Raw genomic sequence first — 13,104 nt, 5'->3', positions numbered from 1 at the left:
GCTGAATCACGGATGATTCTGCAATGTGGGTTGCGAATCAGGAACTCCTGCCCCTAGGTCACATTTGCGCTAAAATTGTTCTCATGACAGAGATAGTTATGTCAAAAGTGATATATGATCTGGAAAGCACAGCGTCACGTGTCAGCCCTCTGCGCAAGTCGCGAGTCGCGAGTCTGAGATCCCTTTTCAATAGACCTCAGGCCGGCGAACTTCTGGATTGATTCATGGTATAAATAATCCGAGCCTGGCGCCCTGCATCGGCCGGGCAAGCTAGATAGAGTTGAAGCCTGTTGGGTGGGCCATCCATTAGTATTGTCAGACCGTCGCTGGTCGGATTCCGCACTGCTCGCTTCTCTCCGACCGAGCGACTGACCGTGGGCGCCCTTCGCTGCATCTTCCTCCTACTTTTACCCTCACTCGATATACAAATTATTCCGCGTCTCGTTCTCTCTCTCCCATTTCTCACAATGCCTCCTGTACCCTCCTCGTCCGAGCGACGCCGGATCATCTTGTATCACCAGACTCTCTGTCCCAACGGAGGCCAATATGTCTCCATGATGCCTCTGGTACAGAACAACACCGGTGTGACGCATATTATCCTCGCGGCATTTCACCTGAACGCCGACCCCGAACACATTACGCTCAACAATGACCCCCCACAACACAGCATGTACGACCCCCTCTGGGCCGAAGTGGCCCTCATGAAACAAAGCGGGGTTCGCATCATGGGCATGCTCGGAGGAGCTGCCCAAGGCTCTTTTCGCTCGTTAGATGGAGATGCAGAGAAGTTCGAACGGTACTACCAACCCATGCTAGCCATGATCCGGCGACATGGACTCGACGGACTGGATCTAGATGTGGAAGAGGACATGTCGCTGTCGGGGATCATTCGACTCATCGACCGGCTCAAGCTGGACCTGGGAGACGGATTCATTGTGACGCTGGCCCCCGTTGCGGCCGCCATGCTGGGCGTGGGAAACCTGTCTGGGTTCGACTACCGAGAGCTAGAACAAAAGAGAGCCGCAAAGATCAGTTGGTATAACACACAGTTCTACAATGGCTGGGGACCCGCAGATGATCCCCGGATGTACGCCGCCATCGTAGCACAGGGCTGGTCCCCACGCCGGGTGGTGCTTGGACTGCTGACCAACCCAGGCAACGGATCGCAGGGCTACGTGCCCCTGGAGAAAATGGGGCCCATTCTGGCCATGCTGATTGATCGGTTTCCTGATTTCGGCGGCGTAATGGGCTGGGAATACTTCAACTCGAAGCCCGGGGAACAAGGGCATCCATGGTACTGGGCCGCGGAGATGTCGCTGAGTATGCACTTGAAGGACCTCGTGGATGCTGCGCGCCAGCTCATGTCAGGGCCGATGACCAGCAGCCTGATGACTGTGCTTCGCGATATGATGCAGCAGCAATAGTAGTATGTGATTGATGTATATACATTTCTTCTGAATATAAGTGAACTCTGTAGACTTAATGGGGGTTTGGCGGGGAAAGAGACTTGGATGCGATGCACGCACGGGTCAACAAAAGGCATGTCGTCATCGCCGACTTCTCCGCCGCCGCCGTCGCTTCTTCTTCTTCTTCTTCTTCTTCTCCCCCTTCCTGTTTGTTTTCTCGTCGCCCTCGTATACGACTGGAACAGTAGTCGATCCGCATTGACTATATGCTGGGAGCCTTGACTGGCTTGGACATGGTCACCATCTGCTGAGATTACTATCATTCGAAAGCTCCCAGCACCATGGTGTCTGTCGCGCGCATCGCCGCTGCCTCGAGCTCCGCAACGCTCCGGGCCGCGGCCTTCTTTTTCCTCCGCTGGGTTCGTTGACATACATCTACCTCGATTCGAAATTGACCTCAGCTCATTCGTTGTGTGGCCCGTCAGATTCCCGGACATCACTTTCCGCCTCTCATCTTCACAGCTTTAGCTGTCTATCTTACATCAGTCGTATCGCTCCTTCGACCGGCTGAGTCGAGCATCACGGGCCGCCGCGACAACAATGCTAAAGGGCCTCAGAAGACAGCAAGTGAGTGACAATACTGGTTACGAGTTACCAGAACCCGTCTAACCCCTTGTAACAGAGCGCGCAACTCCACGTACCACCGATAATGTGCTCAAGACGTTGTTCACTGGCCTGCCGTCCGCCAGCTTACCACGCTCGACGCGCTTGACCGTCCTAATTAATGTCGCGCTTGCATTGCTCACTTTGGATTTCATGCTGCGTGGTCTGGTGATCTACCCTAGCGCAGATGTCACCTTCTCTCGAATCGGCTATGTCTCACCAACAACCGCCAATTTGCTGGTTCGCGAACCAGACTCTGCACAACTGCCCCTAGTGGTCTTCTACCAGCCAGCGGATACGCAGGATGCGACGCAATGGACAGAAGAGGGAATGATCTATGCGCTGGATGAGTCGACGGACTACACGACCACAGTGACAATCAAGGGCCTGAAGCCATCGTCGCCCTACCGATACTCCCTATCCAACAACCTTACAGGCTCATTCGTCACTGCTCCCATGCCTGGCTCCAAACAGGCAAATCGACTCAGTTTCCTAACCTCAAGCTGCATGAAGGCGAACTTCCCCTACAACCCGCTGTCGCATCCGCTGCGCATCCCCGGTATTGAGATGATGACTGACACAATCAACCGCTTGCCGTCATTGCTGCGACCCGCATTTATGCTATTCCTCGGCGACTTTATTTACGTTGATGTTCCCCAGCGCTTCGGCTCGTCGGTCTCACACTATCGTAGCGAGTATCATCGCGTATACTCATCTCCTTCCTGGTCTCGCCCCGAGGACAGTACTCCCGCCATCGACCTGCCATGGATTCACACTCTTGACGATCACGAGATCGAAAACGACTGGTCGAAAGGTAATATCACTGCACCATACCCGGCGGCATTCGAGCCCTACATCCACTACCATGTCCGGCCCAACCCGCCCATTCCGCCCGTGCCCTTTGCGACACCCGAGAACACGACTTACTTCTCCTTCATCCACGGGCCAGCCTCCATCTTCATGCTCGATACCCGCACCTACCGCTCAGCCCCGTCGCAATACAACTCAACCATCCTGGGCTCCGCCCAGCTCCAATCCCTCCTCGCCTATATCGCCCGCCCAGAACCCAGTGAGGTGCGGTGGAAGCTCATAGCCTCCAGCGTGCCCTTCACCAAGAACTGGCGCGTCGGCACCACCGACACCTGGGGCGGGTTCCTGAACGAGCGTCGCGTCGTCTTCGAGGCCATTTGGCGCGCCGAGCGCGAGCTGGGGATCCGAATCGTTCTCCTCAGCGGCGACCGCCACGAGTTCGGCGCCACGCGCTTCCCCGACCCAACCCTGGACCTCCCGCCCAACGAGCTCACCCCGAACACCGCCGGGGAAGGGCTGCACGAGTTCTGTGTCGGCCCGCTGAACATGTTCTACCTCCCCGTACGCACCTACCGGCAGACGGACAACGAGGACGTCACCATCAAATACATCCCCGAGGGGAACACGAAGTACGGGCTGATCGACATCGACGTGCGGGATGCGGTCATCGATACCCCTAAGTCCGGACACCCAGTCACCGTGCCCAGCTCCGTGCTCACGTACTCGATGTACATTGATACGCAGCTGGTATGGCAGTATGAACTCAGTGTCCCCTTGCCCGGCTATGAGGGCGTTGTCGCGGGCGTCGCGGCGTGGAAACACCCAAGGCTCCCGCCTGGAAAGCTTCTGTTGGACACGCGAGAGGAGCAGAGCTGGGATGCGTGGGCGAAGGGGTGGATTGGGCAAGTGGAGGAAGTTGTTGGTGTGGTAAGAGATGTTGTGCTGAAGGTGGTGTATAATATTCTGGATGTGGTGCAGAGGAAGGAGCGAGTGGACTGAGAGTCTCTTCTAGACATTTTGGAAACTTGGGGCTAAAGTTTGTTCTTTTATAACCTGTTTTTTGGGTAAGTTTTTTTTGGCTAGCGAGTGTCTTTTGCTGGACTGGAGGTAGTCGGTCAGTTAATCAGTCAATTTTATGAATCTAGAACCAAGACGCGTAGATGGGTTGCCTCGACAGACATTTGAGCAACGTATATTATTGATCATGTGTACGGGGTGTTTGCTTTTAAGTTTGGATATCGTCTAGATGTGAACTTGATTTACGCAGCAGTCTGGCCAATAAAGACAGCCTCATCTATCATCATATTATTTCGGTATGGATGGGATGGAATGATTCACCGATTCCGGCAGAAGCACATCAGAAGAGAAAACAAAAGGACACGCCCAACACCATAGTATGCTAATACAATCGACATCGACATCAGCAGTGAGCCGTGAAAGCCGGTATGGGAAACCGGAGTCATGAGAGGGAAGAATCAGTGGAAGAATCAGATATGATATGAACAAGAAGGGTGCGGCGAAGAAGAGAACAGAGGGATAGGGGAGAGAGGGACAGAGAGGATGACAAAGAAGAAGAAGAATCCAAGCATGCACAGGTCAACGGATGGATGGAGGGACGACTGCAGCAGCAGGATCACCGGCCCCGGCCTCGGCCGCCACCACCGCCGCCCATTCCACCCATCAGCCCGCCCATTTGGCTCATCATGCTCTGCAAGTCCATACCACCAAGGCCTGGAAGGCCACCGCCGCCGCCGCCGCCCTGGCCCTGCAACATCTGCATCATCTTGGCCATGTCGCCCATGCCGGGCATACCGGGGAACCCGCCGCCACCGGCACCGCCCATGGCGGCCATGCGTTTCTGCATCGCAGCCAGCTGCTGTTCCTTGTTTCCTCCCTTGAGCATGTTCTGGGCGCGCTGCATCTGCTTCTTCTGCCCGCCGACGCGCTTGGCCATGCCGGCCATCATACGGTGCTGGGAGAGGAGATCCTCCACCTCCCGGACGGTGGTGCCACTGCCGCACGCAACGCGAACCATGCGGCTGGGCTGTTCGACGAAGACCTTCGGGTCGCCGTCCAGCTCGGCAGCCGTCATACTGTCGAAGATGTAGATCATGCGGCGCAGCTTCAGCGAGCCGTCCTCGTCATCCAGACCCGCCGTCAGGTTGGACAGACCCGGGATCATGCCCGAAAGCTTGGATAGAGGGCCCATCTTCATGATCGAGGTGATGTTTTCGCGGAAATCGCGCAGCGTGTAGATACCCTCCGCGATATGCTTGTAGGTCTCCTTGGCCGAGGCGGAGTCCTTGGTGACGGCCTGGACGTGCTCGACCAGGCCGGCCATATCACCCATGCCCAGCAACTTCTGGATAAAGGCCTTGGGCTCGAACCGTTCCAGATCCATCAAGTGTTCACCCGTACCAAGGTAGATGATGGGAGTGTGGGTGGCGGCAACAGCAGAGATAGCACCACCACCAGCCGCGTGGCCGTCGGTCTTTGTGATGATGATGGCACCGAAATCGGCGGTGGCCTTGAAGGCGGACGACTGGGCCTCGGCCGCTTGGCCGATGGTGCTGTCGAGCACGAGAATGGTTTGATCCGGGGTCACGGCGGTTTGAATCTGAGTCATTTCAGTAAACAATTCCTCCTCCTGCTTGTGACGACCACTGGTATCGACAATGATGATTTCAAAGCGCTCCTTCTTGAATTTGGCGACACCCTCTGCGGCCACGACGGCGGGGTCGGTTTGCGTCAAACTACCGTAGTAGGGGATCTTGGCCTTGGTGGCGTTTTGCTTCAGCTGGTCAAAAGCACCCGCACGAAAGGTATCAGCACAGACTAGGGCAGTCTTGAAACCGCGCATCTGATAGTGGCGGGCCAACTTGGTACAGGTGGTCGTTTTACCAGCACCCTGCAGACCGACGAACATGATCACATTGGAGCGACCTTTCTTGGGACGGAAGGGCTCGGCGTGCGGGTCAACAAGGGTCACCAGCTCATCAAAGACGGCTTTCTGGATCAGGCGCTTCTTATTCACTGCGGGGGGCAGGGAGGCGAAGTTGACGCTGGCTTTGATGGATTTCCGGAGCGACTGAACGAGGCGGACGTTGACGTCGGCGGACAGCAAGGCTGCACAGATCTCTTTGATCATGTCATCAAAGGCCTACAATCATTGAGTTAGTACCTGAGAGACGCCTCGTGACAAGCAGGTCACACACCTTCTCGTCCAGGTTATTGGACCGAGTAAGGTCGTTGACGGCGGCATTGATTCGCCGCCCGAGATCCTGAAGGACCATAGTGGGATGTAGGTTCGGTGAGAGTAAAGCTGAGGATATTTGTGGTAGGTCGCAAGATGAATGTTTTCAATCTAATCAGAGACAACACCCTAAAAGACTAGGAGAGATGACAACAAGGTATGGAGACGGTTGGAGGTGGTTTGGATGGCGTTGAACTTCATTTGAGGCCAACGCGATGCGGAGAGCCTCCCCCGCCAATCACCGCCTACTCCCCTCTCACCGCCCCGCAAACCACCCAAAAATTTCCTGGAAAATCGACGAAAAAAGAAACCGACGGATTTCATCGATCTCAACAACAACTCCCCCAATTTGAGAACAGAAGAGGAACCGGAACTACGGGGTCAATTCTTTCAGCATGGCTCCCTACGTCAAGAAGCGCAAAGTCCTCGACTCGATTGCATCCCGTCCTCAGAAGAAGTTCCGCAAGCAGCGCGCATACCACAGCAGCTCCGAAGATGATGACGACGAGCCCACCGAATTCAAGGCCGTCAGTCTGGCGGACTCGGACGCCGAGGAGGAAGTGAAGAAACCCAAGAAACAGACCAAATCCATCGGCGAATCAACCAAGAAGTCCGCCCCCAAGCAGCAGAAGAAGCACGATAGCTCCGACGAAGACGAGGACGATGAAGATATGGCCTCCGACTCGGACGCAGACGACTCGGAAGACTTGGACGATGAATTCGATGTGGGCGCAGAGTCGGATAATTCCAACCCCGCCTCGACGACAGGTGGTCGGGCTGTTCCCAAGCGCCATGACCCTTCGGCGTTCTCGAACTCAATGGCCAAGATTCTGGCGACCAAGCTCCCTACCTCGATGCGCGAAGACCCCGTTTTGTCCCGCAGCAGGACTGCCGCTCAGAAGAGTACTCAGGTGGCAGAAGAGAAGTTGGATCGCCAGGCGCGGGCAAAGATGCGCGCGGAGAAGAAGGAAGAGCTGGACCGTGGCCGTATCCGCGACGTGATGGGCTTGGAGCGTGGCCAGACTGGTGCGGTGGCTGAAGAGGAGAAGCGTCTGCGCAAGATTGCCCAGCGTGGTGTGGTGAAATTGTTCAATGCTGTGCGCGCGGCGCAGGTTCGCGGAGAAGAAGCCGCTAAGGCGGAGCGGAAGAAGGGTACAATTGGTATGGGCGAGCGCGAGAAGGCTGTGAACGAGGTCAGCAAGCAAGGGTTCTTGGATTTGATCAGCGGCAAAAAGGGCAAGCCGCTGCAGATCGAGGAGGCTTGAGGAATGGAAAGTGTGATATTGACATGTGTGTATATCTGGCATATCCATGGCGTTTCGGGGGGTTAGGCTACTCTACGTTCCTGTTTCTCTCTATTTTATCAACAATCTGCATTAAAAGTGATATGCTCTATTTACAAGTATTTTCATGCCTCAAAATGGTGAATGGAGATCGGAAATACCCAATGAAAACATGTTCCCTTGCCACCCGTGACAAAAAACCTCCCGTGTAGACGCTAGACATATCATACATCGTTCTCTAATCGAATGACTTTCACAACATTCCTTGACTCAGTGCTTGGGCTCGAAATCGCTTGCCTGCAGGTTTCGAGTCATAGACGGCAACCGAACCACCAGGCCGTCCAGCTCCTTGGTCATGACCACCTGACAGCCTAGGCGGGAGGTCTCCGTCAAGCCAAAGGCCAGATCCAGCATGTCGTTCTCATCGTCCGACGGCTCCTCCATCTTGTCGAACATATGGGCGTCCTCGACGATGACATGGCAGGTTGAGCACGCGCACGAACCGCCACAGGCACCTATTGATATCCAATCCAGTCAGTCTGCTTGATCAAGGATCGAGTGGTCAAAGAGCATCCGAACCTTCCATCTCCAGGTCATTGGCCTGTGCGATGTCCAACAAGTTGTCGCCCTCGGAGACTTGGAAGTCATACTTTGCGCCGTCCTTGTCAATGAACGAGATGTTGATTCTGCGCCAACAGTCAGCATGGAAGGATAGCCCTATTGCATAAGCTATATGAATATGACTCACTCCTCTCCGGGCTTGGGAGGCGTGATGTGACCGTGCTGCACTCCGGCGGTAACAGAGAAGCTCCTACGCTCGGACAACTGAATGCGCGGGGCCGCCAGAGATCTCCGGGAAGGTAGGGAAGCATGACCGGAGCTCATGGAGCGCGAAGATTGAAGAGGGAATCGGCTGGCAAGAAATCGCGATGAGGGAGCGCGACCAACGACGCTTTCGCCAGTCCGAGGCAGGACATGGCGCAGGTTAAGTCCGGCTTCTCTCCAGAAGGACATGGTGGAGGGGTGGGAGGTAGAAGAGTGGAGATTGGGGTGGGGAATGTTATATAAAGAGACTGAAGTCGATTGATGTGAGCAGGACCCGAATGAGTGGATTGAATCGAACTGAATTAAAAGGAATTGAATAAATTAATGGATTGATGAGAGGACGAGGAAGAGAGATTCGGGGCGGAGAAAGGAAAAAACCCCGAAAAACGGCAGCGGGAAATCCGCGGCTTGTCATTCGCCGGCGTTGCCTCTTTTGCTTGCTTTGCTTCCTTCGGCTTCACTTCCTTCGGTAAGTTTAGTCTTTCTCAGTCTTCCCTCTTCCTTCTTTTCTTTCTTCTCTCTCTCTATTACTCCCCCTTCTAAACACTTACAAACACAGATACTCTCTTGTTCACTCTCTCTTTAACGGCTCCCCCTTTCCTCCCTATCATGTCCACTCCTCTGGAAGGGCCCAATCCCCTCCGCCCCTATTACTTCCCCCCCTCATTGGGGCTGGACACCGGCCATGCTGCCTCCCCTCCAGATGCGTCATCGTCGGCCACGCAAGTCTTTGGCGGTTCGGCACGCGATCTGCTGCCCGATCTCGACTACTCCGACTACCTTGAAAGCTCTCCCTCGGTCTCCAGCTGGATCCGCGACGCTCTTGACCAGGCCCTCTGGCGCTACACCAGTGTCTTGACCGCTCAGCCTTTCGATGTTGCCAAAACCATCCTGCAGGCCTACGTCGCGCCCGGCGATGCGACAGACGGCCAATGGGCCATGCATGACCACCGATCTTCGGGTCCCGGAAGCCATATCGATTCTTACGACGAAGACGTATGTTCAAGTGGCTTCGCATTGTGGTTGGAAGCTCACCTCCAAGCTCTAGGATTCATTGTCGTCGGATGACGAAAGCAATTACTTCACTTCCGCAGCACCTCGAGCTCCCTCTCCCTCAACATCGCGATCTCGCAAGCCTCACCGCCGCCATATCACCGATCGAAGTGGTTACATTTCCTCGACAACCCCATCCCGACATGCTCTCAATATCAAGAACCCGAGTTCGCTCATGGACGTGCTTTCCCAACTCTGGTCCACCAGTGGCCCGACCTCGCCCTGGAAGGCGACCAATGCTACCTTCATCTACTCCCTTCTCCTACCCACCTTGAATACATTTATCCGCAGTTTGCTCTCCGCCATCGTCGGCTTGCCGGAGGAAGATGTTACCTCATCGATGACAGCCGACATTCTGACGTCAACTTCACCCGTAGCGACCTTACTCCTGTCGTTCATCTCCTCGTCGCTGTCGGCAATGCTCCTTTCTCCAATCGATACCGCACGCACTTTCCTCATCCTGACCCCCGCCACACACGGCCCGCGCTCTCTGCTGCGAGCTATCCGCCAAATCCCGACTCCCAACTGCACCATCCCGTCCCACCTGGTGCCCATCACGGTCCTTCACTCTAGCCTGCCCAACTTCATCACCAACACGACCCCGCTGATTCTCAAATCCTATCTTTCCCTCGACCCTGTGCTCAATCCCTCCGTTTGGAGCCTTTTCACGTTCCTGAGCTCGGGGCTAGAATTGGCTGTCCGGTTTCCGCTTGAGACTGTGCTGCGCCGCGCCCAGATCGCAACATTCACTTCCCCTAGCATCCGTCAGCAATCAGGAAGCTCAGCACGGGCCGAACCTCCCGCAAGCGAAGACCTTACCCCTCAGGTCGAGACCATCGTACCAACTCCCCAGACCTACAGGGGTATCGTGGGCACCATGTGGGGAATCGTCTATGAGGAGGGAGTCCAAGCCACACCGGAGGGCGAACGCGCGCGCCAACTGCTGAAGAAGCCCGTCACCCACCGCAAACGCCAGGGCCAGGGAATCCAAGGGTTGTACCGGGGCTGGCGCATCGGCATGTGGGGGATTGCCGGTATCTGGGGTGCCAACCTTCTGGGCACGGTTGGCGGGACGGGCGACGACGACACCAGGATCAGCGGAGGTCGATTCTAAACCTCATCTTGACGAGCGTTCTATTGGGTGAAGCAAAAGAAGTTAACGAACCTCACTTCATCGTTCGCGTACTGCGGCGATCTGTAAAACACCTTAGCGATATCATTTTCTCTTCTCCTTGCATACCATCTTTTACCCCGACTTCTCTCATCTCAACTTCTTATCTTCTTCCCATTCTAGTGGAATGATGTCTCGTGTATCTTTATAATATGAACCCCGTCTAACGCTGCTACGGAGTGTATTTCTATTCTCCATCCCTTGTTTTCCGGACTGGATATTCACTTACTACCTCTTTACAATATCCTCTGTCTACGCCGTAGCAGATTGTACTGGAGGAAAGGACAGCCTTTGGAGTATTGGTGTTGGTTGGGTCCAATGGGGTCGATGGCTTGACCTGGTGCCGATCTAGCGACGCATCCAATTATGAACCGACCGCGCACGGAACCAAGCCCACCCGTGACCGAGTAATGAAAAAGAGCTGGCTGGAAAGCTTTACCAAAGGTATCCCCGCAACCAGCTAGCCCCAGTTCATCCCGACCTAGGACAGAGCAAGCCAGCCAGCCAGCCCCTCATTATACGGGAATACAGATTGAACAAGGCAACTTCTACAGAGACACATACGCATACGTAAAAACTCTACCCATGAAAGTGCCAAAAACGCCTGTTCATTTCATTGCACACCATCTAGAATCATTAAACACTAGGTGTTGGCCTGAACTCGTCCGTCCAGCACCCCCTGGTGCCGCTGTATTTTTTGTTCTTTTTGCTTTGCAGTCGTGATGTGATCATATCGTGGATTCCGGAGTTGAGGGTTTGCAGGTCCTAACTTTTTCTTTTGAGGGCGGGAGGGATTTCCCAGTGCGGGAAGGGGGGAGACTAGGCACTGATGGAAGGAAAGGGGAGGGGAAAAAAAAGAGTGTACCCGTTCATAAGAGGGGATGGAGAATCATGGGTTGAATGAGTCTTTGGAGCATTAATGATGTAGACTGGCGGGGATGTGAGGGAGATAGAGAGATAGGAGAGGTGGGGAGAGAGGGTGGGATGGTGGAGGCGGAAGCGGCATGGGAGAATGAGGTAGAGGGGTGAGAAGGTAGTCTTGTATAATACAAACTCAGACAGTCATGAATCGGGTCTTGGGTATCACATGGGAAGAGAAAAGGAAAGTGCACAGAAATGGAAGAAAAGGGAGGGCCGTCACTTCATTTATCGGCAAAGCGTCGATCGAAGTACCGCAAGACGCCCATGACGCTGGCAGCCTCGACTTCGAGAGCTGCTCGGGAGCCTGGCGGCGCGACCTCTTGGGGCTTGGGTAGGGTGTGAAGCTTGGGAAGCCAAGCGGAGATGTCGTCGCTTGCTCGAGAGAAGTTGGGATGCCGGGAGAGCGTGGTGAAGGCATCGGCGCAGGAGAGAGTCAAGGAGGGAGTGTTGGAGCGTCGCGAACTGGCGCTGGGTTGGGGAGGAGGAGCATTGGCACCGCGAGACATGCAACAGCCGCCGTCGGCGCCCTTACCGCCGCAGCAGCCCGAGGAGGCAGCGCTGGCGGAGCGGGAGGCCGCCAGCGTCTTGCAAAAAAGGGTCCGCCGTGGATCGGACTGACATTGTGCGCATGTTCCCGGTCCATTGGCACACGGGTTGGTGGCTTCGCTGATTGGGGGCAAAGTGACCTCGGACCGAACGTCGCCCTCAGATGGGGGGGGAGTGAATTGAGACAGATTCTGAATGGGTGCCAGCCGATTGTTCTCAAATGAGTTTCTCCGGCGCTCTTCCTCCTGAGCTGCCATCTCCGCACAGATGCAGGGGGTTCCGTCCTGGCAGAATCCGCATGGATCTACGGCCGGTGAGGAGACGGAGGTGCTAGGGTCGTCCTGAATGGTGTGAGGAGCGGCAAACCGCGTGGTGAAGTCAATCTCCATCTCCTCTGGCTCCGGCTTGATCTGGGGTTCGGGTCGCGTCAGACTTGGACTGCCAGGCCGCTTGCCCAGAGAGGACCGAGTCTCGACCCCCGGGATGGCGAAAGCGTCTTCGATGCACTGGCAATGAACAGAAGAGCAATCGCCGCAGCCCAGTGGAACCTCCTCACGTGGCTCCTCGACTATGGTGGTAGATCCTCCGGTCGCCACTCCGTGATCACTGGTCACTCGATCCTCGGCCGAGGTTCTCGCCGCAATAAGGGTCAGAGGGGCCTTGTCGGAGCTCTTGTCGGTCAGCGTCGTCCGGAACTCTCGCACCAAGGTTTCCTTGGCGCTGCGTTCGACGGAAACTTCCTTCTCCAAGGCATGGCAACGGTCGCGCCACCAGGCCATCTCACTCCGGCATTGTTCGACTTCGCTGGACAGGCTTGAAATCTGTTCCTTGAAGGTCGCGATGTGAATCTCGTGATCATCTTCGATTTTCTTGATTTGATCCTCGAGCTCGTTGACGCGGGCGGCTCGGCGTTCGCGGAAGGCTCTTTGCGCAGCTCGATTCTGAGCCTTGCGCTTGGTGGGTGGTGTATCGGTGGCCGGCTTGCGACCGGGCTTGGGACGAGGAGGAATCACCCATTCCTTGGAGGTGACGGAGCCGGGAGTGCCCGGACCAGGAGACGGTGAGATGGCTGGCTTGGCAGCCAGTGCGGGAGCGAGCGGCGCTGGACCCGGACCAGGTGCTATCGAGGGAACATTCGGACTGGCCATGATGGTAGAAAATCCTCTATTTTCT

The 13,104-nt window shown here is 55.6% G+C and overlaps 7 protein-coding genes across 7 annotated transcripts; 4 read left to right on the top strand and 3 right to left on the bottom strand.

Annotated features, from left to right (window-relative positions):
• The first annotated feature begins 209 nt into the window (after nucleotides 1–209).
• Nucleotides 210–1,467, top strand: BO97DRAFT_409320 (putative class III chitinase). The gene has a single exon (XM_025696036.1). The coding sequence runs from the start codon at nucleotides 468–470 to the stop codon at nucleotides 1,422–1,424; it is 957 nt and encodes a 318-aa protein (XP_025546154.1). The 5' UTR covers nucleotides 210–467; the 3' UTR covers nucleotides 1,425–1,467.
• A 141-nt stretch (nucleotides 1,468–1,608) lies between these two features.
• Nucleotides 1,609–4,052, top strand: BO97DRAFT_447193 (alkaline phosphatase family protein). Its single transcript, XM_025698740.1, has 3 exons — nucleotides 1,609–1,825; nucleotides 1,892–2,033; nucleotides 2,089–4,052. The coding sequence occupies exons 1-3, from the start codon at nucleotides 1,748–1,750 to the stop codon at nucleotides 3,876–3,878; spliced, it is 2,010 nt and encodes a 669-aa protein (XP_025546153.1). The 5' UTR covers nucleotides 1,609–1,747; the 3' UTR covers nucleotides 3,879–4,052.
• A 115-nt stretch (nucleotides 4,053–4,167) lies between these two features.
• BO97DRAFT_400974 (RNA-binding signal recognition particle subunit SRP54) lies at nucleotides 4,168–6,299 on the bottom strand. The gene is made up of 2 exons (XM_025694316.1): nucleotides 6,095–6,299; nucleotides 4,168–6,039 (listed from the first exon to the last, which is right to left on the bottom strand). The coding sequence occupies exons 1-2, from the start codon at nucleotides 6,170–6,172 to the stop codon at nucleotides 4,513–4,515; spliced, it is 1,605 nt and encodes a 534-aa protein (XP_025546152.1). The 5' UTR covers nucleotides 6,173–6,299; the 3' UTR covers nucleotides 4,168–4,512.
• Nucleotides 6,300–6,449: 150 nt separating this feature from the next.
• BO97DRAFT_409317 (rRNA-processing protein RRP15) lies at nucleotides 6,450–7,509 on the top strand. The gene has a single exon (XM_025696035.1). It carries the CDS (start codon nucleotides 6,528–6,530, stop codon nucleotides 7,395–7,397), a length of 870 nt encoding a protein of 289 aa, XP_025546151.1. The 5' UTR covers nucleotides 6,450–6,527; the 3' UTR covers nucleotides 7,398–7,509.
• Nucleotides 7,500–8,575, bottom strand: BO97DRAFT_473953 (ferredoxin family 2Fe-2S iron-sulfur cluster binding protein). Its single transcript, XM_025700284.1, has 3 exons — nucleotides 8,164–8,575; nucleotides 7,995–8,101; nucleotides 7,500–7,930 (listed from the first exon to the last, which is right to left on the bottom strand). Exons 1-3 carry the CDS (start codon nucleotides 8,427–8,429, stop codon nucleotides 7,686–7,688), a joined length of 618 nt encoding a protein of 205 aa, XP_025546150.1. The 5' UTR covers nucleotides 8,430–8,575; the 3' UTR covers nucleotides 7,500–7,685.
• A 171-nt stretch (nucleotides 8,576–8,746) lies between these two features.
• BO97DRAFT_400965 (mitofusin complex protein UGO1) lies at nucleotides 8,747–10,890 on the top strand. Its single transcript, XM_025694315.1, has 2 exons — nucleotides 8,747–9,236; nucleotides 9,289–10,890. The coding sequence occupies exons 1-2, from the start codon at nucleotides 8,850–8,852 to the stop codon at nucleotides 10,405–10,407; spliced, it is 1,506 nt and encodes a 501-aa protein (XP_025546149.1). The 5' UTR covers nucleotides 8,747–8,849; the 3' UTR covers nucleotides 10,408–10,890.
• Nucleotides 10,891–11,606: 716 nt separating this feature from the next.
• Nucleotides 11,607–13,079, bottom strand: hapX (bZIP transcription factor HapX; the record flags this gene model as incomplete). Its single annotated transcript, XM_025692208.1, has 1 exon — nucleotides 11,607–13,079. One exon carries the CDS (start codon nucleotides 13,077–13,079, stop codon nucleotides 11,607–11,609), a length of 1,473 nt encoding a protein of 490 aa, XP_025546148.1.
• Nucleotides 13,080–13,104: the final 25 nt, after the last annotated feature.

Source organism: Aspergillus homomorphus, assembly GCF_003184865.1.
Source record: "Aspergillus homomorphus CBS 101889 unplaced genomic scaffold BO97scaffold_77, whole genome shotgun sequence".
Classification (NCBI taxonomy): Eukaryota; Fungi; Ascomycota; class Eurotiomycetes; order Eurotiales; family Aspergillaceae; genus Aspergillus; species Aspergillus homomorphus.
Note: the sequence above shows the minus strand (reverse complement) of the source record. Positions and strands in the feature narration are given on the sequence as shown.